Here is a 27,209-nt window from a genome sequence, read left to right on the forward strand (position 1 = left end):
TTCTGCTTGGTTACTGAGATATAGTGAGAAACGTGCTAAGAAATTTTTAAATTTTTGCTTCAAATGACTGTTTCTGTGCATTGGCTCTAGTTATTTTGATGCATAAGATATTTTTATGTGTAAAACTATCTGAGAAACACAATGGCATAATCATTTTTAAAACAAAAATACACAATTTCTGAGAAAAATGCAGTTGAAGTTTTAAACCGAAAATGTAGCACTGTAACTAAAAATGAGTATTTATTCTAGATTCCCTGGCCCATTTCCTTCAAAATGTACCTCATCGATTGTTTATAGACCAAATATAGTCAAAGATATGAATAAAAGTTAATAAATTAATGATTTATTTCTATGGAAAATTTTCCATGCACGATTATGACACGCCATACAAATTTTGTCATCAATACACACCTATGACACGTGTGAGTGCGACTTTTATGTACATTTATAGTAAAAACAACATAGTCAACCGGTCTTCGTAATATTTGAGATGTTAATGCAGAGTAGATAGATGCATCAATTGTCTTCTTTGAATTGTTTTTACCATTTATAAGTTTCAATATATTCAATCTCAAACATTAAAAATCATTTTTCTCGAAATGTGCTAAATGGCTCTTGTCATAAGATAGGACAACAGCGACGATATGCGCAAGTATACGGGAGATAGACCACTACTGAAAAATTGCGCCTGAGCCTGAGGGATAACCCTTTTGTAAATTAATGGTTGGGACCGCGTATAAAAGGTGGAGCTAGTGTTCTAGTAAAATTCGCGAATCGATATTTTTTTAACGAATTTCCTCAAAGTGTTATGTCTGTTAACCTATGACATTATGGTAAAAACAAATTTTTTTAGGTGCCCATCTTGATTTGGTTTTGCAATGCCACATGCTACCAAAAAATTGGATCTTCCATCGAAAATGTGACAATTTGGGTGGCCCATTCGAGAAATTTTGACTATACATGAGGAATTTTTCAGTAGTAAAATCACAATATTCAAACTTCATTTTAATTTTTATCAGAAATATCACCTTCGCAATTTTTTTTCTAAATATGCCTGAAAGTATGTTCTTTAAAATGCAAGAAGAAGCAATTATTTTTGTTTGCCCCAATTTTAGATATAAATATTTTAAAAGGACTTATTTTTTATTCAATATTACTCATAACTTCGGTTCTGAAAGTGATATCTGAATTCTTCTTTTATGAAAAAATGTGTCTCCATAAGCTTTAAAAGTTGTCTGAAGACACCGTTTATGAGAAATAAAAAATAAAAAAGTTAGAGCAAAAAAACTGTTTATGTTAGGAACACCCTAAGTTGCTCAATTAAAATAGCTATAAAATAAAAACCTTTGGAGATACAACTATAACGTCTTCGGCAAAGTTGCTTGGTGTAAGTTCCCCTACAATGTTGCTGAAGACTGCAATATTCTATCTCATCACAATCAGAAAATAGTTTTTGAAGCACCCTAACAATAAGAGCCACCCTAATACCATCTACATCTGGAGATGGCCTAATCAATACTGATTATTTGTCCTGAAGACATCATAGCTCTAAAACATAAGGTTTAGCCACAAACATTTTTGTCTTCCTAAATTGTGAATTCGGACCACTGTGCACTGGGTTCACAGTGCTCCGAAAATCTAGCGAAATCGTCTTAGGGCACCAGCGGGTCTAATTCAGAGCTATTTGCGCGGCGAGTTAAATCTGTAAAGAACACTAAAAATTAATTTCTATTCCATAATTTTCAGTTCAGCAATTCGAGAGATCGTGCTCACCGCAAGCCATGAAAAATAGACTACGTTGTGAAGCGATGGTCCCTATTTATTACAAAATCACAGTTAAATAAAAAATTAAACTATTAAAAAATTTCAAAAAGTTTAAAATTTTCACAAACTTATTAGGAAAAATTGTTTAATAAGTTTTCGTAATATTGTGTAGGAAAAAAGCTGAAAATTTTAGTATATTCTCTATCTGCAACATATAAACCCTTAAGTATACCAATTAATTGGTATACGAATTGGAATAGGTTCGCCAAATTTTGGAAGACGTCTATAAAATAACCCCTTGAAAGCTACCTAAAAATTGTTGTAGATCGATGCAATAAAAAAAATCATATTTGGCAATTCATATTTGGCTGATAAAATTGGGGTGTCAATGTATTATAATAGATATTAAGCATTCGAAGAAGTTTCTTGTGAACGAGTGTAGAACGACTTTGTTTCTACGGTCAGCGGTGTAGCCAGAAATTCGGTTTGGTGGGGGTTTGGTGAAAATCGATCATACTGTCCAAACGGCATAATTCCGAAACCATAATTTTTAAAGTTTTAAAATTATGCAGAATTATTTTCCAGAAAATAGTAACAAGATTCGTGTCTTTAGCGAATTTGTTGAGACTTTATTGTAGTCATGAATAAAACCTGCGAAAATTCACCATAAATACTTCTTGGACGATACACCGTCAAAATTATTTTATCAAATGATGCGCTGTTTAACGTTTGTAAAACTCATTGAAGATACTAAACCTCCGAAATTGGCGGTTTCATAATGATGCTATCTTGACCTTAAATTACTGTTTTTAAACATTTGACCTATACATATAATTGGTCATACAACAAAAATCAAATGCTCATCAAAATCGATCAGAACCTGCTAGAGTCGAATGTCATTTTTCATAAATTTCTCTCTACATTCGGAAAGTGTTATCCTCGTTATTAATCATATTACGTTTTCGTCTCAACTCGACGCATTCCCAAAATAAAAACCTGTTTTAATCCACCTAGTGGTGCAATTGTGCTTGTCTCATTTGTCCAGACTACGATTACATGGCTGGTTATGTTCAATACGATGGTGGAAATGAATATTACATGTTCAGTACGATTTGCACATACATACAATGGATCGACAGCCACGATCTTGAGAAACTATGTGATACTGAAACATCGCTTGAAACCAGCAGTGGATCATGGAGAATGATCCGGGAGGTCCACGTCCTGCCGAAATTTTTCAACTTAAGAAATTTTAAACTAGTTTTAATTTTAAAGTAGCAACCCCTCATTGCATACCCCCCTCGGGCCGGTATGATTGACGATTTTTAGAGTGATTGCATAATCTTTCTATATGAGAAAGGCAAAAATGTACCAAAGTCCAAAAAAGTCAATTTTTGCCAAACATCTCAATGTTTCATGCATTTTAAAGGCATTTGGCATCAAAACTACAAATTTGATTTTGAAAATTTTTCATTTCAGTTTATATGGGAATTTGCTGTGTGATTGCACTCTTCAACTCGTAACTTCGAAACCGGAAGTCCAATCAATAAAAAATTCAGTAGCAGCCGATGGGAAGGTTGTACCTTTCATTTGAGACTAACTTTGTGCAAATCGATCCAGCCATCTCTGAGAAACAGAGGTCACATTTTTTTCCACATACACACAGACATTTTCCGATCTCGACGAACTCAGTCGATTTGCATATGACACTCGGCCCTCCGGGTCGGGATTAGATTGACGAATTTTAGAGTGAATGAGAAAGGCAAAAACATTTTTAGCAAATGTTGAAAGTTATGCATTTTTTTGGTGAACAATTCTATGTTTCATAGACATTAAATCAATTTTAACTTCGCTTCCTATTGAATAAAAACCCTTATTACAGTACATCTCTACAAAAACGAGATTAATTTGAAAATAAATCTGAGGATTATGATTGATTACAGAACTCTGGAATTTTCTATTGGAATGTTTTCAGGCAGGAATTTGATATTGATGCTATTAGACAACTGTGAATTCAAGACCTATAGATCAGTTACATATCAGGACCCCATTCCGACAATTTATCAAAAGTCCTCATGATGTTTACAACAACAGGTTATCAATCTACGGATCAGATAATTGTTATTGTAAAATTGAATTAAATCAGTCTGCATCAATAAATTTTCAACTTCAATCCAATATTTTTTTGGGTGTGGTGGAGGGGGGAGGGGGGTTGTATGGTGTTAAACCCCAAAACCTTCTCTTGGTTACGCCGTTGCTTGTAGTTATTTATTTCGCTTTTCATTTTCCGATATGTTTCAGATCGATCCGATGGTCATAAGTTAGAAAAATTGCAGTCAGAAGGTTCGCACAAATGAACATGTTTGCACTGATAAGTTATCAAGTTCCTTCCAGACAACTTGGAAGTGTTCGGTGATTATTTCTAGCGGTTGTAGATAGAAAAATGAAATACAAAATTCGTTTTATCGAAATAATGTTTGGCATATTTCAATGGATTATTACTATATTGAACAATAAATAGGCGACAAAGAGTAATCCACAAACAACAATCCATAACTTTTAAAGTATTCAAAATAGATATTTAAAGTCTTCAGTAAAGTTATTCGCAAAAGTAAGAGCTACAAATTTGCTGAAGACGTCATTTCGATATAATCACTTCCAAGAAAATTTGTGAAAATATCTCACTCATAAGGGGATTAATCAGCAAAAGCACAATACCAAAAGAAAGGGCATATTATCTTCATTAAATTCCCGAAGATACTATTTACCTAAAATAAGCCGTTTTGGCGCTAATAATAAATTACATGTTTTTGGTAATATTTCTGGCAATGGGAAATGATAAAAATCTTTCGTCCGCATTTAATTATAAATATCTCTTTTGATAATAGTCCGATTTCAACAATCTATAGCTTGTTCGAAAGGTATTCGTTAAAGCTATCTAAAAACATATAAATTGTTAATCTATATTGTCAATTTCGGCAGATAATTTAAAAAAACTGCGAAAAACGCCATTTTTACGCATTCAAACATTCATATCTTGGAAACTAAACATCAGAATCAAAAACAAATTAAAAGCGTTCATACTGTTTTTTGGTTCTTTCATTTAAAATTGGTTTGGATAAGATCGGTTCAGCCATTGCTGAGAAACACGAATGAGAATTTGTCCGTTACATACACACACACACACAGACACACACACACACAGACATTGTCCCAAATCGTCGAGCTGAGTCGATTGGTATATAAGACTCGGCCCTCCGGGCCTCGGAAAAAATCTTGAAAGTTTGAGCGAATTCTATACATTTCTTTTATAAGAAATGTAAAACATAGTGGAATTAAATGGAAGAAAACCTTTGAAACATTACGTACATTCCACTAAGACCTCCGTTCGCGTATATATTGACGAAGTTGGAGAAAATCGGGATAACGTTGTCTAGAGAAATTTTACCGCCAATGATTATTCCGTTAGAGTAGCAGCGAAATGGATCGCGAAAATGGGCATCGATATAGGGTGAAATACTGCCGCTAAGAAGATCTCAGCATCAGCTAGCAGATAAATAGGAACGACTAGCACCAAGAAGGATAAGAAACCCGGCAAAGGTGGTTGTAAACAGATGTAAATTCTTATGGTCGACACCCCCGGATCGGTTCATGTCTCAAAAGGGTACGATATTTGCAGCAGACCTGAGCTGGTGAGATATATCGCGAAAGTTTGACAGCAAGTAAGGAAAAGTAGCTATGGATAAAAACATGACGATTAACACAAAACAAAATAAGCAAGAACACAATCCTTACTAAAGCAGTACTTAACGGTTGCCCCGGATGGATGAGGATTACGAGATACAAGAGGTTTTTTTTTAGTCGGATGGCTTAACAACTACTATAAACCAATCCGAATCCATCACGAGCCAGCAGGCGTTTTTATAAAGCGTTTTCTAAGGCAAACCCCTTAAATTTAGCTATAGCTTTTTTCGCTGTGACTTTTCGTGCAAACGATGTTCCAGACAAATGTTGAGGTATTAAAACCACATAATATTGTTGAAGACTGCATATAAAAATTAAATTATTGTTGAAGACTGCATGTAAAAATACTGTTGAACACTGCATATAAAAATTTCACCTGAAATCGGCGGCGCGGCGCACACCTCTTGTAAAAATACTCATTCGTTTTAGTTATTGAAGAATTTTAAATTTGTTTTACACCAAGTTCAACTGCGTATAAGAGAGAAAGGTGCAAACCAAGATGGACGAGCAGGCACTATTTTCAATGTCCGGACTACGCATAATAATGGTAAGAAGGTTTTAGGCTCATTTTGTAATGTTTTTTTACTTGGGTATTTTTACTTACAGTCTTCAACAATATGTGGTGTCTGGAGCACGGGTAGCACGAAAAGTCACAATGGAAAAAAGTTATATTAAAAAAAACTAAATTTTAGGGTGTTGCCATTGAAAATGCTTTACAAATCGATAACATAAAATCCTACAAGTTCAACTAGTTCAACAAAATTCTTTATTACGAGCATTTCTAAAACTTTGTCGAAGACACCAACTTTCTACTTCGTCAGCATAAAAAGTTAATTTTTTTAATTTGATCGTGGTAAGTCAGGCCTAATTTTAGTTTTTATCAGGTTGTGAGGAATATACGACCAATTCGTCCAAAGATACCTCTAGTGAATTAAGTTCACGTTTTTGGGGTTTCCGACCACTATGCAGCGGTGTCTTTTGATGACTCCTTCTCGATAACAAACATTTACCCGATTTGTTGAGCAGAGTTGTCTGGTTCACAAGACTAGGTCCAGGCCTCTGAAAAAATCTTCAAAGTTTGAGGGTTTCTGTACGTTTCTTTTGAAATAAACGTTAAAAAATCAAAACCCCCCCTTGAGAATTTTCTGCGCACGGGCCTGCAACACTGTTTTTTTACGCGGTACGTATCCCCCGCGTGTAAAAAACCTGGGTGTACCCAAAAACGCTACTTTGAGCCACTGTGCATCAGGGAAAGTTCCACCAATTTCCAATGGCCACAAAATCACGGTATAAGGAAAATCCTTTTTTTGGACATTCGAACATTTTTCCGAATATATTGAACATGGTGCAGTATAGTTCAGAGAAAAATAGTTTTTTTTTCTATTCTAGTGGGGGCTTTGTTTCTGAAGCTGTCTTGTACCGAGCTATAAATTTCAGTAAGACATTGATTTTTCACTAGCTGATAACACAATGCCTCCATTTAAATATTAACAGTATGTGGAACGCTTGTATAATCGATTTCCTTCTGGTATACACGCAGCTGACAAGATCATGTTAAAAGTTGTTTCTTACGTAATTTGTGTAACGATATTCCAACAATAGACGTGACCAGATAACAAGGAAAATAGTATGCAAATTTCTTGCATTGTAACCTAGTCGAGAACTTGTCATAAATAGCATTTAAGAAAACTCCCATTACTTTTAGAATTTCTATCGTGTTAAGAAGGAAGGACCCTGAACTAAAGTCTATTGTAAGTTAGCACCACAAGCATTTTCTCAAAATCCATCAAAAATAGCTATATATTAAAATTACAAACAAACTACATTTATTCACATTGAACGCAATCCAGACTCACAGTCACATACGATAAGTTGGCAGTATTTGGAAACGGGAAGAGAGCGTATATCACATATTCACCTACGGTCCAGGCTTAGACGGTTCCGGCGGCAGCCTCCAGGTTCAGCGACTGCTGCGAGACGGTGTGTCCTGGAAGGGGAGCATCATGGACGGATCCACGGTTGGCAGCCAGATAGCGGGCCTCCGGCTGGGCAACAACGGCCACGGCAGGCTGGGCAACAACGGTGGCCGGTTGGGCCACGATTGCTGGAGCGGCTTCAACGACGGTCGAGTCCACCGAGCTGTAGGTCAAAGCTGGAGCGGCAGCGTAGGCAACCGGGGCAGCATACTTCGGAACAACGTTGGACTGGACGACGGTGGTGTGTGGGGCGGCAGCGTAAGCAATTGGGGCAGCAGCGTAGGTGTACGGGGTAGCGGCATAGGTTAGGGGAGAGGCGGCGTAGGTCAGAGGAGAGGCGGCGTAAGCGTATCGTGGGACCACATTCTGCTGTACGACGCTGGTGGAGTACGCCAGTGGAACGGAATAGGTGACTCCGGATCCCGAAGCAACAACGGCAAAGGCCATCATGACTACAGCGATGCACTGGGGGGGAAGAAAAGCGTTTGGGTTAGTTTAAAACCGCATTGATCACATTCGAATTCGATTGAAGAACTTACCTTCATGATTGTTGATTTCTTGGGGAGTTTAGTCTCGGAAGGACGAGTGAATACTGTTTCGAGTGCTGGTGTGTTCTGACCTTCCGATTATTCAAAGGCGTCTTTTATACCCAAAATAATTCTACAACATACTGATCGAGAACCCGAACGGCAAAATTATCCGAACCGAAACTGGTTACCAAATAAAAATCTGGATCAACCAGTGCGTAAAGAGTAACTAGCAAATGTAGACAAAAAATATAATCGAAGCTATTAGCAGTTCATTCCATCACATCATTCGCGACCGCCCAGCAGGTACTTTGTTCCGTTTTGCGATTTCATGGTGGCTAGGAATGTGGGTTGTTGACATTTAGAGGCGCTTTATCTTAGATTCTTTTTTGGGGGTTTGCTCGATCGCAAGTAGAGTGGTGTAAACTATAAATTATAATTTCATCACCCACAGGAGGATGGAGTAAAAAACAGGACAATCGGCTTTTGAAAAATAAAAATCCAATTATAGTGCTATTTATTACAGTGATTATTAATTCAAATGGCTAATTGGTAGGGATTTAAATTTCATCAACTTTGAGCAGAGATAGAGGTATTTTTTAATTTCGAACAATTTTACTACACTAGGATTCGATGGACGCTTTAGTTTATTTTTCAGTTTAATATCTTACATAAAATGCCATCAACTACTTTGCAATCAATTTTTTCGGTAATTTCAGAGGCAGAGGAATGTAGTAATATACTAAAAACGTTAAACCCACTGAAAGCCATTTGATTCAATGCGTTTATAAAAGTTTGCAGGCAATGGATTGTTTCAACTCACATATTGAAATAAATCGAGTAATAATGAAAAAATGTGAAACTGCCTCCATTACCCTAGTTCTTCTTAATCCGACGGCATCAATCAATCGATGACAAGTCTATTAATACCCCTGTTCATGTAGTTGTATCTGCCGAGACAGGAAATGGAAGATTCCAATTAGGGCAAAAGAAACAAAGCATTTTTTTGGACTCCGTCTGTTTATAATATGGATCATGTTAATTTTTGGCAACAAGTTTAACCATACTCGTCGTTGTTGTTCTATGTTCTGTTCAACGAGAATTTTTGTTTTGGTATAAAAGACACCTTCGGGTCATGAAGAGGACATAGCTCAATAGTATTCGAAACTGTCGAAATCTTCTCGTCCAGCCCCGTAAGAAATCAACAATCATGAAGGTAAATTTTCTACTCCAACTATTTCAATATTAAAACTAATTTAATCACCTTTCTTCAATAATAGTGCATCGCTGTAGTCATGATGGCCCTGACCGTTGTTGCTTTGGGAGCCCCGAGCACTTATTCCGTCGTCCAGCAGAATGTAGTTCCCCAGTTGGTAGCGCCGGTTCCGTGGGCTAGCTATGCCGCCGCCCCAGTCACCTACGCTGCTGCCGCTCCCACCGTTGTGCATGCCAATGTTGTTTCTCGGTATGTGGCACCAGTGGCCTATGCTGCCGGTCCAGCGCTAACCTACAACACCGTCGACACCACGGTTGTTGAAGCCGCCCCAGTCGTAGCTCATACCGCCACCGTTGTTGCTCAACCCGCTGTTGCCGTTGTTGCCCAGCAGGAGGCCCGCTATCTGGCAGCCAACCCTGGATCCGTCCATGAAGCTCCCCTTCCAGGACACACCGTCTCGCAGCAGTCGCTGAACCTGGAGGCTGCCCCCGGAACGGCATAGATTTTTATTGAACCAAAAAAGTTAATAAAGTATTAAACAGAATATACGTGACATATGATAAAATTTGACTTTTGATTTTGTGGTTTGTTGGTACACGTCTTTAAAATTATTCGTCCAGGGTTTGATTCAGTCGATATTGGGACATACAGTGACAGACATAACACTAGAACACAATTCATTACCAGTTGGATTTAACATTCAATTTAGATATATTTTTAGTTGTGAATGTTGTCGCATATGTGATGATGGCGCCACTGATATATCCGAAAGTATTCTAGGGACAGACAAATAGTGAAAAATTTCTTCTGGGAGTGAATGGGCAATTGAAAATTAGTGTTTGGGCGCGCGTAGAAAGCAGTTAAAGTTCTAATTAAATCGGTGGAACGATATTTTTGGAGAAGTTTCATCGTAGTTTTATACACTGAAACTCTTTTTTTACGTAATTTTCAATTTACGTAACTTTTTTTACGAACTAAATTAGAAATAAAGAACTCTTTTTGGAGAGTTTGAGTTCGTACATTACAGCATATAACATTTTAAAGTTACATGAAAACAACCAACATATGATTCAGCTATATAGTTTAATCAACAGACCCTATGGTTGAAATATATTTTGGTTGCTTTCATGTAACTTTCAAATGGTTTACAATATCGCCTTGATGTCAAAGAGAAAGTTGCACGAAAGTTTACGGGCCTTTTGAAAAACCTATTATTGTTGATGGAGAAACGCGACAAACTTATGAAAAGGTCGTAATAAAACAAAATAATTGTGTTGTTAAAACAAAAGTTAAAATATCTCGAGAACTACTACATTTTAGAAAATTTTTGTTAAGAGCATTTCGATTTAGAATGGCGTTTAGAATCATATTCAAAAAGAAAATTGTATTTTTGACTGCAAATAGTAAGAATTATAAAAAAATGTCAAAAGTTGTTGTTAGGAAAACTTTTTTATTGAAAGCTTCTCCATGATCCAAATACACTAAAAAGGTTGCTTTTACGTCTTTAAAACGATAAACATTAAATTTTTGACATTTTTTGATGGGGTAACGCGAATAACTTTTAAAAAGAGCATAATTACACGAATTGTTTTTGAAGTAGCAAAATTTCAAATATCTCGAAAACTATCGCATTTTGGAAGATTTTTGTTAATTGCATTTTGATTTTAAATAGTGCTCAGAATTATATTCTGTAATAAAATTACAATTTTGTATGTCAATTAGTATGAAATTTAAAAACATGTACGAAGTTATTGTTAGAAAAACTTTTTACCGATTTTTTCTCCATCATGCATTCACAATCAAAATGTTTCTTTTCTCTTTAGGTTTTTGGTAACAAAATATAAAAAATTAAAAAAAAATGGGTTTTTTCGCAATTTCAATTTTTATTATAAATTTTTGTTTTTTTGAAAAATGACATTTTTTTCAGTGTATATTTTTTCGGACAGAAGTATTCATTCCCTGTAACTTGTTCTCAGATAATTTTGCTGTATAAAATACAGTAATCGAACAAAAAAAATTTGAAATTCATGCACGTAGGAACGTTTACACCCTTTTGAAAAATTACTCTTATATCAAAATAATTGGAATATTTTGAGAAAAATATCATGGAAAGTTTCGTTCGAATCGACGATGGTCATATTTTGAGGTCGGCCGGTTTCTCATGGAATCCCTCTATAACCTCAACAATATGGGTATTTTCAGAATGGGGTTGACGATTGCATGACGGAAATCGATGTCTTGAACCATTTTGAAATCCAAGATGGCGACTTCCGGTTTGGATAAATTTTCTGTAACCTCAACAATATGGGTATTTCGGGATAGGGTAGACGAGTGCATGACGGAAATAGAACCCATATTGTTTGATATCAAGAATATTGCTTAACCAGGAATCGTCATATTGAACTTGGAAAAGGTTCCAATTGTCCATTTTTTGCATCTACTTGGGAAGCCCATTCCAAAAATACCCATATTGTTAGCGTTATCAAGAATATTGCTCAACCGGAAGTCGCCATCTTGGATTTAAAACTGGTTCCAATTGTCCATTTTTAGCATCTACTTGTCAAGCCCGTCTCAAAAATACCCATATTGTTAGGGTTATCCAGAATATTGCTCAACCAACGAATATTAATAAGAATGTGAAGCAAACTTTTTTTACGAACTAAATCCCAAATAACGAACACTTTTTTTACGAACTAATTCAGTTTGCGAACCCCCCGGTTTGGTTCGTAAATGGAGGTTTCAGTGTATATGTTTGCCTATGATTGGGATCGAATATCATCGTAGTGAAATTGCAATGTTAACAGTCAAAACTGTTAAGAATCTTTATTTGAATCTCGTGAAGTGGATTTGAAATAATCCTGTGCACTGCAGAACTTTGTGTAGATGGGTTATAAACAATCAAACATTTTTGCATTTCTCATATAGAAAAGTTATGCAATCGCTCTGAACATCGACTTGTAACCGAGGACCAGAAGGCCGAGTCTCCTACACCATTCGACTCAGTTCGTCGTGATCAGAAAAAGCTATAACATCGCCATAGGTCGCTATTGAATTTTATTTGGACCGGAGCTCTGGTTCTGAAGTTATAGGTTGAAAAGTGCGGTCACGCATCAAAATCCCATATAAACTTGCTATATAAATTTCGCACAAAAACATTAAATATTTGTTGTTAATTTTGTTGGGATGACTCTGGCTCACTGACATCCAATTAAAACCACGGTGTGTATGGTAGAACAATTTTATTCGAAAAAAATCGGCATCGCAAAAACTTCAGCATGTGATAGAATCGGCTTTTTTCGTTCATTTGAAAGTTAAATTAAAATATTCTGTCGGAGGCTCTAGAACAACTTTTTTTTGTTTTTTTGTTTGGTTTTTCAATGAAACTGTTTCACATTTTTGCCCCTAGGTAGTACTTTTGACATTCAAATATTACTAAAAGTGAGAATCTGATAGACAATTTAATTGTGTACAACTTTGTAGAAAACTACATCCCAATCTAAAATCGCCAGAGAAAGCTATTAAATTTTCTAGATTCGCACGGGGCCTATTGGTAAAGAAACTTTATTCCAAAAACATGTTCATTTGTAAAAAAATGGATTGTCTTATTTTAACAGTGTGCTCAGAAGAACCTGAATGATAGCAAAGTCCCACCTTTAAGAGGAAAAAATATAATTCCAGATTCCACCGTTTTATGTGTACCAATGATATTTTAGGAGCAAGGAGATATAGAGAAGAGTAGATAAAATTTGAACGAAATTAAGACACTTCTGAAAGATGCTGGGTAATGCAGCAAAATGAAACCGTTTTTTCTGACACAGATATATTGGTTCCTTCTTTTTTATTTCTTCACTTATTCTGGAGTGTGCTTGATATAATCTTGAATCAACTTTTTTGCTCGTTAGCATCTTGTGGGATAAATTTGGCCTAAATTTTAACTTTATATTTGATCAACTCGATTAGATATTCAGTCATTTGATTTGATTTCGATTGAGAATCCTGATTGACAGTTTCATGAATGATAGAAAAATAATTCGATGAGATTTATGTTCAAGTTTGTTAACTTTTGGGAATCACTGTACATTGAACAGAAATCGCAATAGTAAATGAGAAATAAAGGTTTTGTCTATTGTACGAAGATAGCGATCTCAATATAAAAGTAGATATAGAAAGTATCACCTTTACCCGAATGACGTGTTGCTGTCAATGTCTCCAGATTCAGAACTGAACTGGCAACTCTGTCTTCTTGATATGTTGTCTTTGCTCTTATCCCATATTATGAGGGAAATCTTCAATAAACAGACTTGTATTACTTTGAGAATTTACTGAATGTAAGGTCCAGCCTGATATTTTCTTGTTCGTTTTTTATGATCCGTGTTCAACGTTTAACGACTCCGGATTTTCTTCTTAAAGGAAATTATGAAATTTGGTTTTGTTCTTTTTTCTAAGATTGCGTGAAGCGTGTTCGATTTGGAAACAAGATTTGAGGACAAGTAAAACTCTACATCTATAAATTCTGATGAAATGAAAATGAAAACAAACATGGATCCAAAACTCGAAGACCTCTTTCAATCATCTTTCTTTTAATGTTGATAAGGGCAAACAGATTCTCAGGATTCTCCAACCAAAATTGCAATAAAATCCGTTTATTACATTGACTTGAACTGTTCACTTTAGTTCATTCAAATATAAAACTTTGAATTTAAGCTAATTGTATTTTACCAGGCAGGATAGGATCAGGAAGAAGGGTCATTCTAGTTTACATTAGCTATCTCCTAGAGCGAGAAAAGAAATGGAAAAGGCATGATAAACTCAGTGACATTAATCAACATCTTGAAAAGGTATAAGATTATCGAATAAATTTGGACAACACCTTTCCACACCTCCTTGTTTATAATGTGTCATATTCGCCCAAGACCCGGAGGAATCTGAAAATATATTTTTTCTGCTGAGAATGGGACTTTGTATATATTGAAATTTATTTGAATTTATTGTTCATTTAAACCCAACATTTTGTTGTAAGTCCTTGTTAATCGACTTCTTAACCCATAGGCCCCGTACACACCTAAAAACTGATAAAACTCAAATAATTTTCTCGGGTGATTTTACATCGATTTATAGCATTCTACGAAGTTGTAGACAATGAAATTGTTCATCAGATTCTCACTTTTAGTATTTTTTTAATGTCTATAGTACCAATTAGTAGCAAAACTACGAATTAATTTCATTAAAAAACTTAGGTTTTCAATCAAAAAACTTTAAAATAAAAAGTTGTTCTAGACCCCCCGACAGAATATTTTAATTTTACTTTCAATTGAAAAGGAAAAGTCCATTCTTTCATATCCCGAAGTTTCACGGATGCCGATTTTTTTTGAATAAAGTTGTTCGACAAAGACACCATGAAAACCTTTTTGAAGCTTCAATTGAAAGGTATAGTACCCCTATCAACAGCTGCCGAGGTTCATTTGAATCGGAGTTCTGATTCCGGAGTTTACACATAAAAAACTCCAAAGGCGTTTTGCTTTTCCTGCCCCAATAAATAAATAAATAAATAAATAAATAAATAAATAAATAAATAAATAAATAAATAAATAAATAAATAAATAAATAAATAAATAAATAAATAAATAAATAAATAAATAAATAAATAAATAAATAAATAAATAAATAAATAAATAAATAAATAAATAAATATATAAAGGTTATGCATTCGCTTTTTTCTCAAAGGTGGTTGGCCCGATTTCAACAATATTACACTCAAATGAATGCAACATGATATGATTTTTCACAAATTATTTTCTATATTTTGTCATGAAAATTAAGAAGCCTAGACGTGGTTATATCTTATTAATTTTAAAATCGTATGTTTTACATGCAGAATGTAAAATATTTAACTCTTTGTTGGCGTCGTGATTGAAAAACTAAATTTAAAAGGTGCTTTGTTTACATATTTTCGGCCAACCGATCCATTTCACAAATGCACTTTTAAACGCATTTTGATGAACATTGTTTCTAAAAAAATTAACAATTGAAACAGAAAATTTTTCAGTACATTAAATTTATTAAATAATTTCAGCTGTTGATCATAATTTATGTTGTTTTTCTTGTCCAGACGTTTATTGAATTTTTCTTGTCCAGATTTTTACTGTTTTTTTATATTTTTCCAATGAACCCTGTTTGGTTATTGTTGATTCAGTTCACGATACTTAGCGTATGTTGATTCTTCAATAGATATCGATCGATGAGTTTTTTTTACGTTTGCGCTGATTTGCAGCAAAATACTACGATTGCAAGACGATTTTTCTAGTTAGGTTGTGTCTGGATAAGTGGTAATTTTCTAAAATGTGTGATCGATGCCTATTGTTACGTAGGAAACGTTTAGTTGTCACTGTGTTTATTATATAACTTCAGATTGTATGATACCGCTCAAATAAGGGCCTTCTACGGCACTTGTGTAAATGAATCGTAAAAACTACAAGTTAATTCCCTTTGCAAGTCGTATGTGCCAATTGAATACATTTAAAATTTCTTGGTTGTATACTTACTGATGTAAAATACAATATATTCGTAAATCGCTATAAATTAGTTCTCTACAGGCAATTTTCGTAAAATATACGAATTTTTCGTACATATGATGAATCATTCGTTGTTATATGGAAACGCTTTTATATTTATTACTTTCGTCGGTAAACGAATTGTTCGATGAAATATACGAAAGTTTTTGTAATATTTACGAGCACCTTTCATAATATGAACTACTTTTTCCGTAGAATTCGCCAACACGAAATTTATTCTTTACAGTAGAGTGACGTCAAGTAGATCAGTTTTTTGACAATCTCGTGCCATATTGGGAAGGTATTTTTTCGAGTTTTTTTTTTAAATATGGGGATACGATAGTTTATTCGACGTCAAATAAAACAAGGTACACGCCTAGAAAGACGCGATTCAACTTTAATTTGAAGAGGATGAATACTGCAGATTATTTAAAAATTAATAATACAAATAATCCATTAACGTCATTCAGGTAAGTACAGGTAAGAAAATGAGGAAGTGCCAAATGATGTGAAATATCATGAAATTGCAGAAGAAATTGTTGAAAAAACATGTTTTTAGCAGCTGCGTCTGGTTTTGTACTTGCGAATGACTTCTGCGGTGTCCTCGTCGTCGCCAGAGTGTAGAATGGAAGTTGTGCATTCCAGCTCACGTGGTTGCTTAGCTGTGGGATGACCACTTTTTCGCTTCTGAGTATTTTTTGGATTGTTTTTCCTTTTTTTTCGTTCGTATTTTTTCGATTATCTAATTCAACAAGAGCATTAATTATTATATTATTAACTCACGCAAAATATGTGATGGGCTTTCATTGATGACGAGCACTTTCCATTCGTACGAGCACGTAATGTTTCGCACGGAACCTTGAATTGTTTAGAAGCGTTCTTAATGTCTTATTCACTTCGTTTTGGCGTATTTCGCACAAAATTACCCACAATTTTCCTGTCAAAATAATTCAAATTTACATTATACTAATGACCTATAGTGCCCCCAAAATTGCCTAAATAGTCAATAACTTCGAACGAGTAGCTGGTGTGCGGAGGATCTCCTGAACCTCTTTCGTGTCCAGTTGATCCATATTTCGGTGCAGTACAGACTCGATCAGGTTCAGTAGAGTCATCATGAACTGCGCGTTGATTTGAATATGACTAAGTTTGAGTTTGTCTGTCTTCCGGGCTAATTCGTTAAGAAGCCGAACTCGTTCGGGATCCTGCCGGAGCAATGCCAATATTTTAATTGGCGATAAAGTGCTCGGGCGTCAGGAGAGCCATCGTTTTAGTTATGACTCCCCGGCACCACAGCATAGGTACACCCTTCCGGTGCTGTTTAAGCGTCCAATAGGCAATTAACCGCAGGATAATCAGTGAATTATTTTTAATATTTCCCAGATGCAATTTCCTTTCCTCTATAGATGGGCTTGTTAGGGAGTCATTTTGTGTGTTCTTTGTAAAGTAATGCACTTTAGGATTTATAGAAGCGAGATTGTTGGAGCAATTAATTATTAATTAAACGGAACATTTTACAAGCATATTAAAACTAGAAATAACTAGGGGGAGTGGTTCAATTTTATTAAGATTAGGGGGATTAATTAGGGCTGTGTTTAAGTAGTGGTACAGTTGGGCATTTCTTAACGAGATTAAATACTGATCAACTAAAACTAGAAGATAGGGGGGCACATAAGTTTTGGTAAGGTATTCAAGGAGGAGTAGAAGGTGAAGTACTACATCTGTGTATCAGGGACAGGGGAGAGAGGGTGGACAAGGCTGACAGGGGGGGGGGGATATTAATTTTCAGTTTCCGGCGTCGGAAATCAACGGTAAGGATAACAGATTCGAACGGATGCATCATGTATTGGGACGCCGAGCGGTCTTCCTCGAGCCGGCAGGTGTTTCTCCAGATTTTCCCCAGAAAATATGGAATGTGCTTTCTAGATGTTATTGAACGAAGAGCTTCGATTGAGCTGAGGCTATCCGAGACAACAAAGTAATGATTGGTGGGCAAAGTATCAATGATCCCAAGGGTATACTGAATAGCAGCAAGTTCTGCGACGTAAATGGAAGCTGGATCATTGAGTATGAATGAGGCGGTGAGGTTTTAATTGAATCTACCGAAACCAGTGGAGCCGTCGAGACTTAACCTGTCGGTGCAAAACATCTTGCTGCAGTCTTCTCGAGATTTACTGTGAAAGATGCTTGAGATCACTTGCGGACGTGGATGTGGTGAAGAATACAGTTGAATCAGAAGCATGAGGTAGATTGACACGGTTAGGATAATATGAAGAAGGATTGATATTTTGTGCCATGTAGTCGAAGTACACGAACATAAATCGGGTTTGAGAATTGAGCTCGACAAGCCTCTCGAAATTTGCAATTACTAACGGGTTCAAGATATCGCATCGGATGAGCAATCGAAATGAGAGGTCCCAAAATCGATTTTTCAGCGGAACGACGCCCGCCAGCCCTTCCAAACTCATCGTATGAGTCGAGTGCATGCAACCCAAAGCTGTAATCTGTAATAGAGACCACACCGTCATCTGCAAGCTGCCATACCGTGCAGGATTCGTCAATGTCATCGACGTAAAAGTTGTAGAGAAGGGGGCTTATAAATGAGCCCTAGGGAAGAGCTATCAAAATGTTGATGGAAACTGAATCAAAGCCCCCTTAATACCTAAGAAAACGGATGCTAGCTGCTCTTTGCTAGCATAAGCCATCTGAATTTATGTAGAGATCGAGAAAACAAGAATCATTTTCTCAAACAACTTCCGGGTACAAGGCAGCATTGCAATCGGTCGATACAAGTTGTGGTCGGAGGCTGGTTTCTCTGGTTTTTGGATGGCGATGACCTTCACTTGCCTCCAGTCCTGAGGGACAATGTTACCCTCAAGAAGCTTATTGAATAAATTCAGCAGGCGACTCTGGCAGATTCTTCAACACAGTGAATTTGATTCTATCTGACTTATAAGAGAGGAATGAGAACTTCACCATTGAAAAAGTGTTGCATAAGGGGACGCGGCGTGGTAGATTTTCTGTACTGGGGTGGAATGAGGACTAACCTTTTTGACGCAATCGAATCTCGTTTTCTACACTCTCGCTTGCACTGTTCCGGTTTCACCTAAGCTGGGAAGTGCTTCAAAGGTTCCCAATGTCAGAGAATTTGAAGCAGTGACTGTCATCCAATAGGAAGCTGATTTAACATAGGTCCTCTTCCCGTCAGCTGCGACTGCGAACCGGAAACCCCCATCGATTTTAACCGGGCTTGCTGGTACATAGACTCCGTACTCCTTCGTAAAAGGCTCGAAAGGCAGCAATATCATTTGCCGGTTCAAAACCATTTTCCAGCACCGTAAGCTTATCAAGGCGAATTTCCTATACTTCTGTCATGGCCAAATATCGCTCCATCAGGACTCTAGAAATCTACAATTGATTCAAATCTTTGTTGTCTATTGTATTTTGATCACGAAGGATCCGGTTGAGGAGCGTGGACATTGTTTCAGCTGGGGAGTCAATTTAATCCATCTCACCTTGAGGCGAATCATTGCCATGTGTAACTTAACTTTTGTTTGAGGGTATCTAGGCGGCTCACAAAGAGAAGAAGCACTGCTACTCTACTGCTCTGAGCCAGTACAGAAACAACAGAAATTCAACTGACATCATTGTCGGATTAAACTGAGGTATTCCACGAGCAACCGGTCGACCACGAAATACGGCCATCGCCGATCCGAACAAAATTTTGCAGTAGTGTTCGATTTAATCTCTTAATGAGTTTCTCTGGCAAATGCAACATTTTGATACAAGGACAATTTTTAAAAAGACGTAGATGTTTCGAAATTTTTTCGATTCGCTTACTGTATTTTATATAGTAAAACTATCTGAGAACGAGTTACACGAAAATGAATACTTCAGCACAAAAAATACACTGAAAAAAGTGTCATTTTTCAAAAAAAAATCATGTTAAAAATTTAATTTGCAAAAAACCCATTTGGATTTTTATCCATAAAAACCTAAAGAGAAAAGGAACATTTTGAACGTGGTTGAATGATGGAGAATTTACTAGTAAAAAAGTTTTTCTAAAGATAACTTTATACATGTTTTTAAATTTCCTACTAATTGACAGACAAAACTTTAATTTTATGACAGAATGTGATTCCAAGTGTCATTTCAGGTGTTCATCACTTCTAAAATAATGTTGAAGGAGAAAAATGCAAACAACTTTTTACCAAAACAGTTGAATAGGGGGTGCACGTGTCCCTCCCTGGAGACGTCAGTGGTTATGACCTTTTCAATTGGCGTTGTGTCGGCCTGTAGAAGATGTGTTTTGTTCTACATACAACGGTTAAGTAATTTGATGCTAGACAGCTTACCGACCCCAATTACTTTCAATTGTCAGAATCACTTAGCGTTTTGGTCAGAAGTTTGTCACACGATCGCGTGTGTGCTTCACCACCATCAGGCATTACCGGCGTCTATCTTCCCCAATCAACATGATTAGGAAGTTTCAGGGCGTTTTTTGTGATTGCTCATAGCGTTACGCTGCATTATTGCTTTAAATCGCTGTACACACTTGACAGTCAACTAAATCACCCCGGTACAAACGTACTTTGCTGAGAATTACGTTCATACTGATTGACTGGTGACTAGTCACCTATAATATGTATGTAGATCACTGCTGGCCACTATGCGGATAATTGAACCGGGTGATTACAGGTCCATTATCATTCAGCTCCAGCTGCAGAACCTGTCACTCATGTTCTAGAACTGGACCTAGCGGTGGTCGAGATTGACTTACACTTGTCGGCTTTGTTCTGCCAATAGAAATTTTTCGAGCTACTTACGGATCAGTTACTTCGTTCAGGCGGTACCGCAGCATTTTTCTGCGTGATATGATTGAACAGCAAAACCACAATTGCCGTGCATGGTTGACTTCATTTCTCCGGGTTTGCAGCCGCGTTACGCCTTAATTCGACGCCCGGACATTATTAATTCTTGTTCCTGTCCAGAATGCCTGGTTTTATAAACTCTATATAAGTACGCATGTTTATTGGTAAACCACCGTCAATGAGTGATTGTCGGTTGAAAAGTGCTAATCGAAATGAAGGTAATAGGATTAATATACATGTCGAAGTGTAATGTGTCAAACGCCAACGGTTTATTTTCTAATAGCTCATCCTGGCTAGTATCGTGCTGGTCGCGGGCGCCGTCAGCGCAACGTACCATCCTTACTACCATGGCTACAACCCTTACGCAGCCTTGCAGGCACTTGGACTGTACAACCACTATGTTGCACCCGTTCCGGCAGTTCCGTTCTCCGGTACCTACTCGTATCATGACGGTCACAGGCCTACGGTAGTGCAAGTGAACAACGGCGGCGGAGGTGCTGGTCACGGCGGAGTCGGCAGTGTCCATTCTATCCCATATGCCATCAGCAATCCATACCCGTGGAATTCATGGAGCGCTTGGCGACCTGCTGCAGCAATCCATTATGCTCCACTGCCGGTAGTGAAACCACAGAAAACTATCGTTCAGGCCAATCTCGGTGGCGGGTTGGATCCATGGAACTACGGGGCGTTCTACGGAACTGGAATTTACGGTTTCGGGTTCAATAATTACATCCCAGTTAGACTGGCGTAGTGAGAATTCAGTTAAGAAATCGGGAAATAAAACGATGTCGTTATTGAAAGAAATATAGGAACAGTGAAAATTTGGTTGTTTCGATTATAGAGCCTCTTCCTTTATGATTATTGTCTCTTGCTTTTGAGAACCAAATTAACCCTTAAATGCGCAACCATCTCAAAATTATCATAGTAACGTATTAAAACTGTGAGACAATTTTCAGAAAATTTGAAAAAATTGCTTTGCGTCTTTAACGGTTAAGGTGAGCTGCGTACAAAGTAACTGACTTACAATCTATGACATGGAATTCCTTCACCACTCCCTACCGGCTCTTCGAACACTGTTAATAATATTGAAAAATGTCCATTGTTGTCAACTGTAATTTGGGAGTTTTCATCATGGTTGGTAAATCATTATTCGTTGTAGGCTTTCCTCCTGAAAAGAAAAAAATTCAAAATGCTGAAAAGACTAATTTCAGTTATTTTAATATTATTTGCTTGAGAATTAAAGACTGTTTTCGAAAGTTCTATTTAAAATTTAGAGTTCGATGTAAGTTTGAAACAGTTTCAATTGATTATTGAGTGACATTGACTGATATGCCACCGATGGACTCAAGCTCAACAGGCATGTTCAGTTGGGAAAGTATGGAATAGTATGGCTAGGCAGTGCGCTGACGAAGAGGACGAAACCGGAAAATCTATTTTAAATTTGTTACATCGTACTAATTTAATTGATTTTGATACGTTGAACTTTTTTGTTTGTCTACATAATTAATTAATTGATTATAACAATTATTACAATTAATCTAATTAGAATTACTTAATTTTCATTTATTAGTTATACGAATTTGGCATTGCAGTCAAAATAAGTTTTTCTCAGGGTCTGAATGAGTTGAATGCTCCATTTCCGCACATTTCATAAAGAACCCGTCATGGCGATCGGTATTTAGATATTGTCGTATCTATATTGTTACGCAATTTACAACCTAGAACAGTTTTGTTCACGTCACCGCCTGACGACCATAATGATTAATCTAAAAAGAGAATGTACGAAATAGCCGTCTAACTATTTGCGAACCGATCTGCAAAAAGAACCGAAAAAGTTAGTATAAATTGCTGACTTTTCGCGAAACACAATCATAGCATCAGTAGCATTCAATCAGTTCATAAGTGCCAAAACAAAATTTCAAAGCAACAATCATGAAGGTAAAATTGAATTATTGCTGATCAGATGAATTGATCCCCATTAAATCGCTTATTTCTTTGTGCAGTGCATCGCAGCTGTAGTCATGATGGCTCTCGCCGTAGTTGCTGAAGCTTCCTACGCCCCGGCGGTCTACGCTGGTCATCACGGATATGCTGCGGCTCCTGTTGTGACCTACGCCAACAGTTGGGATCATGCTCCAGTGGCTGTGGCCTACAATCACTGGAATGCTCATCACGTTCCTGCTGCCGTTGCCTACAGTAGCTGGGATTCTCACTATGCTCCCGCTGCCGTAGCCTATGGTGCTGCTCACTGGAATAACCAGTGGGACGGTCACCATCGTGCCGCTGTTGTTGCTGTTGCTCCGGTCGAGCATTCTGCTTCGTATGTTGCCGCCAATCGTGGAGCCGTGCATAAGGCACCACTCCCAGGTCATGTCGTCAACCAGAAGTCTCTGAATCTGGCTCCAGCACCAGGAACTTGGTAATTCAGTTGCAATGGTATCGGGAGAATCGGATTACAACACTCGTTTGAAGAAGGCTAATCTTTTGTGAATATTGTAAATATTATACAATAAATTTCGTTTAGTTAATTTAATTCAGTTTTGATGGCGTTGTTTATTCCGAAATTGCATATAACGTGTTCACATTACGAGTTAAAACATGTTTTAACGCTATCTCGATGCCTTTTTCTTGTTGCTAATTATTATAACGTGTTTTAACTCTGTAGTGTGAACTGATCGAAATGCAGTCAAATATTTAAAATGAGTATATAGATTAAAATTTAAAGAAAATTATTAAAATGAAGTAAATGAAAAAAAAGGAATTGCACGAATTCCAGAACCATTTTTTCAGAATATTCGGAAATGTTTGAGAAAATTCCATTATTATTTGTAGGTTTTCGTTCCTTTTTTCGTGACGGCGTTTTTATGATTATCTGGTGTTTCTAGTTTATTGATGGGCATTAATTAGTCATCAGGAAATCTAGAAATCAGGAGTATGTTTTGTTATTAAAATATATCTTTTTGGTCACAGATTTCTGAAAATTGATTTTTGATGCAGAATAGAATTTTCGGGTCCAGTATTTTAATGCGCAATTGGAAGTAGTAAACTGAGATATGGTCACATGTGCTTTCAAGCTTCTTAAACAGAGAGCGACAGAGAGAATGCGATTCATGTATATTCATTTGCATTGAAGTAAATAGAAAAAAATGTCAGGTGTCTATGTTGGCAATAATATTATTGTCGATGGCATAAAAGCAGTACATTCAGTCGATTAAATGCAGTCTCTTTCCACACCCATCCTTATCACTTGCGAATTGTTTCGTTCGGAATTCTCGTTCTGGACGTATGAGTTTATAAGTCCTATACAAAACAATACCATGACAAAGGAATGGTTGAAACTACCGACACTATACGCAGACTAGCGAAGTGTCAAATTACTGTCAAAAAGTGCAGCCAAACGAGCAGGGGAAGCATGGGAGGAAGCCCATGCAAAGCTCATAGAGTCCGCTGTGATGCCAGTTGCTAGTTTTATTATTTTTATCTTCGTATGGCTGTGTATAATGTGTCTGTAGTTAAAATTACCAGAAGAAGTATTGAAATTCATCAAAAAGTAAATGGCCATTGAAAGTGTCCCCGGACTGCTTTTGAGACACGAACATTCTTGAAATTACTAGTCATATTTTTTCCGCAAATACATATGCTTTTTGTCAGAAGATCATAAAAAATGTATATTGAGGTGTTCAATACAACTCAGCGTCAGTTGTAGCTACACAGTAATATGTATGGCAAAAATTCAGTGAGATCAACTATTAGTCCAATGCATAAACTCTGATTGTAATCCTCGCTAATTTACGTGTACAATACAAAGCACTCAAAAGAAACGTCTACTGAATTATCCAATGCCTCTCTACTAATTCTGGCATTGAAGCTTCAATTGAAGTGTTCTCAGCATAAGGCAAATTTGGGCAATTGAAACCATCGCCATATGTTGGGAACACTGCCATGCCGCTGCAATAAGATGGGTGCCGCTGCGAAGAGATAAATATGCGCCACAAGGGTGTGTTGACAGAAGGAAAGGAAGACGTCAAACGACATAGATGAGTGAGATAGAGAGTGATAGAATGATTTAGTTGTCAGTGGACGGAAAAAGGTAAATAATAAAAGTAAAGGAGGTTAGATTAAAGCGAGTGATAGGAAAGACTAATTAAAATTAATTTGCTGAACGTTGATTGTCAGCGGTCATACCAGTAAAAACAAAGGCGATTAATTAGTACGTAAGTAAATAGAATGTAAATTTCGGATATTATATACAAACAAGAATTCTATAGGCACAACTCGCATCGGAAAGTTCGGAACGGAGAATAAAACTTATACTACGGTTAAAATCAGCTTCGTTCGGAACGGAGAATAAAACTTATACTACGGTTAAAATTTGGATAGTACGGAGAAGTAGTGAGGAGGAGAAAATCAGACTAAAGAAACACTAAATGTGAGTAAAACTATTGAGTAAAATTTGCCTATTTCTAAATTTAAACCTAACATTGTTAAAACAAGTAAAACTTATTTGCTAACAGTGAACATTTAAAATACATTTTAGCTTTGATCGGCTTATAGTAAACGTCGATTGCCAAAGAGGTGTTATTGTTGATCCGAACAAAAATCAAAGATTTATTTCGGTGTGGATTGTTCTTCGCATAATGGCTTCTCGTAATTCCAAAGGGGAAGATGTGGGTCATGACGAGGCCCCCCCTACCGTTTTATCGAAATGCGTGTATTGCAACAAGCATGAGTCGGAGGATGTAAACTGGGTCCAATGTAAAACTTGCGAGCAGTGGGCCCATTTTTCCTGCGCTGGCGTGAACGAGAGTATTGCGGAGAAAGATTGGGACTGTTCAAGATGTGCCCAGTTTATCGTTCAGCAGCTGAATGTCCCCAAACCAGGTAAGACGCGGTCGACTAAAAATAAGACCGGATCGAAAAGCGACTCAGGGTCTGTTCGCGGCAATGGATCTGTTCTAGAACTAGCTGATCAGCAGTTTGAGGAAGAACAGCTCGCGCGCGAAAGAGCCTTTGCGAAGCAAATTGAGATTCGGGAGAGAAGATTGCAACGAGAATTGGAATGGAACGCAAAGCAGCTGGAGATGGAACGAAATATACGCAAGAAGGAGCTTGAAGTGCAGCGTCGGATGCAGGAAGAAAAATTAAAGCAAGAGCAAGAACTGCTAAACGCTCAGTTGGAAACTGAGCAAGAGTTTTTCAAGCAGCGTGATGCCATCCGTTGCAAGATGAACAACAGTCTTCAGAAAGTTCAGTCGTGGATGGACGAGGAAGCTGCTGTCGGTGGTACGTCGGAGCAGAACAAGAAAGTTGATTCTTGGCTGAAGCAGCAAGAGAAGGACGTAACAATTCCCGCAGCAGATATTCGCGGTGCGTACAATAAGGGTGGGAAACCGATTGTTACCCCGGTACTAAAAGGTGCGGGAAGTCGCTGTTCCGGAAAAAGTTTCACACCAGTCAACGAAAAGGTAGTGAATGAGGTTTCCGAGGAAGACAACTCTGATAGTTCTGAAGGTGAACCAGATGAAAACATGAGCGCGGGTAGACATTCGCGAATTGCGAACGGAAATTTTGGAACGCGCGGATCAGAGATATTTAGCGCCTTTAGAGAGCAAGCTGTTCCAAGTGAAATTGGCAGAAGTCTCTATGAATCGGAAGGGCAAGTATTTCGGCTAACCCGAGAGCAGATTGCCACGAGGAAGGTGGTATCCGGAAATCTACCGAAGTTCAACGGAGATCCGGAAACATGGCCACTGTTTATTAGCAGTTTTGAAAACACAACCAGGGCTTGTGGTTACTCAAACATTGAGAACCTGGATCGTTTGCTGAATAGCTTGGGAGGAGAAGCGCTCAACGCCGTGAGAAGCATGCTGATACTTCCTGATTCCGTGCCGGAAGTTATTCGGGATCTTCGCAGATTATTTGGCCAGCCGGAGAAGTTGCTAAAAATGCTGCTTAATAAGGTCAAGAACGCTCCACCGCCAACAACGGTAGATCTAAAAACCTTCGTTAGGTTTGGTATAACGGTCAAACAGCTCTGCGACCATCTAGAAGCAGCTCGGCTTCGCGATCATCTTCGTAATCCGCTTCTGGTGCAGCAGCTCGCCGAAAAACTGCCCCCAGAATATCAAATGAAATGGATAGAATACAAGCGCGGCAAGAAAGGAACACCACTGCGACTGTTCACGGATTACATAACAGATATTGGTGATGTCGCTTCCGAAGCAGCAGCATATTCGTCGACAGTAAATGACGTAGCGCGATACTCCAAGGTTAAACCAGCCAGGAAGAAGGAGTTTGTACACGTTCATGATTCGGCATCGAAACGAGAAGAGGGAGTGCAATTGGAAAGGGTTAGCAAAGCTTGTTGGATTTGCAAGCGAACAGATCATCGGATCAGGTTCTGCGACGATTTTCGGAAGATGAATATCGTGGAGCGGTTGAAAGCAGTAGATAAACAGAAGTTGTGTGGCATTTGCCTCAATAGGCACGGTGACAATCCCTGTGGCTCTAAGGTTCGATGTACGGTGAAGAATTGCAAGGGGAATCATCATACACTTCTA

At 37.4% G+C, this 27,209-nt stretch overlaps 4 protein-coding genes across 5 annotated transcripts; 3 read left to right on the top strand and 1 right to left on the bottom strand.

Annotated features, from left to right (window-relative positions):
• Positions 1–7,311: 7,311 nt before the first annotated feature.
• On the bottom strand, positions 7,312–8,113 carry LOC131685898 (cuticle protein 16.5-like). The gene is made up of 2 exons (XM_058969919.1): positions 8,024–8,113; positions 7,312–7,949 (listed from the first exon to the last, which is right to left on the bottom strand). The coding sequence occupies exons 1-2, from the start codon at positions 8,027–8,029 to the stop codon at positions 7,440–7,442; spliced, it is 516 nt and encodes a 171-aa protein (XP_058825902.1). The 5' UTR covers positions 8,030–8,113; the 3' UTR covers positions 7,312–7,439.
• Positions 8,114–9,173: 1,060 nt separating this feature from the next.
• LOC131685903 (adult cuticle protein 1-like) lies at positions 9,174–9,774 on the top strand. The gene is made up of 2 exons (XM_058969924.1): positions 9,174–9,227; positions 9,292–9,774. The coding sequence occupies exons 1-2, from the start codon at positions 9,222–9,224 to the stop codon at positions 9,727–9,729; spliced, it is 444 nt and encodes a 147-aa protein (XP_058825907.1). The 5' UTR covers positions 9,174–9,221; the 3' UTR covers positions 9,730–9,774.
• Positions 9,775–20,646: 10,872 nt separating this feature from the next.
• LOC131685901 (uncharacterized) lies at positions 20,647–21,470 on the top strand. 2 transcript variants are annotated; one of them, XM_058969923.1, is made up of 3 exons: positions 20,647–20,867; positions 20,933–20,997; positions 21,031–21,470. In XM_058969923.1, the coding sequence occupies exons 1-3, from the start codon at positions 20,862–20,864 to the stop codon at positions 21,398–21,400; spliced, it is 441 nt and encodes a 146-aa protein (XP_058825906.1). In that variant the 5' UTR covers positions 20,647–20,861; the 3' UTR covers positions 21,401–21,470. The 2 variants fall into 2 exon arrangements, with proteins under 2 accessions (XP_058825906.1, XP_058825905.1); XM_058969922.1 differs by having other exon boundaries at positions 20,676–20,867; positions 20,933–21,470.
• Positions 21,471–22,156: 686 nt separating this feature from the next.
• LOC131685904 (adult cuticle protein 1-like) lies at positions 22,157–23,182 on the top strand. The gene is made up of 2 exons (XM_058969925.1): positions 22,157–22,587; positions 22,653–23,182. The coding sequence occupies exons 1-2, from the start codon at positions 22,582–22,584 to the stop codon at positions 23,070–23,072; spliced, it is 426 nt and encodes a 141-aa protein (XP_058825908.1). The 5' UTR covers positions 22,157–22,581; the 3' UTR covers positions 23,073–23,182.
• The last annotated feature ends 4,027 nt before the right edge of the window (positions 23,183–27,209 follow it).

Source organism: Topomyia yanbarensis, chromosome 2, assembly GCF_030247195.1.
Source record: "Topomyia yanbarensis strain Yona2022 chromosome 2, ASM3024719v1, whole genome shotgun sequence".
Classification (NCBI taxonomy): Eukaryota; Metazoa; Arthropoda; class Insecta; order Diptera; family Culicidae; genus Topomyia; species Topomyia yanbarensis.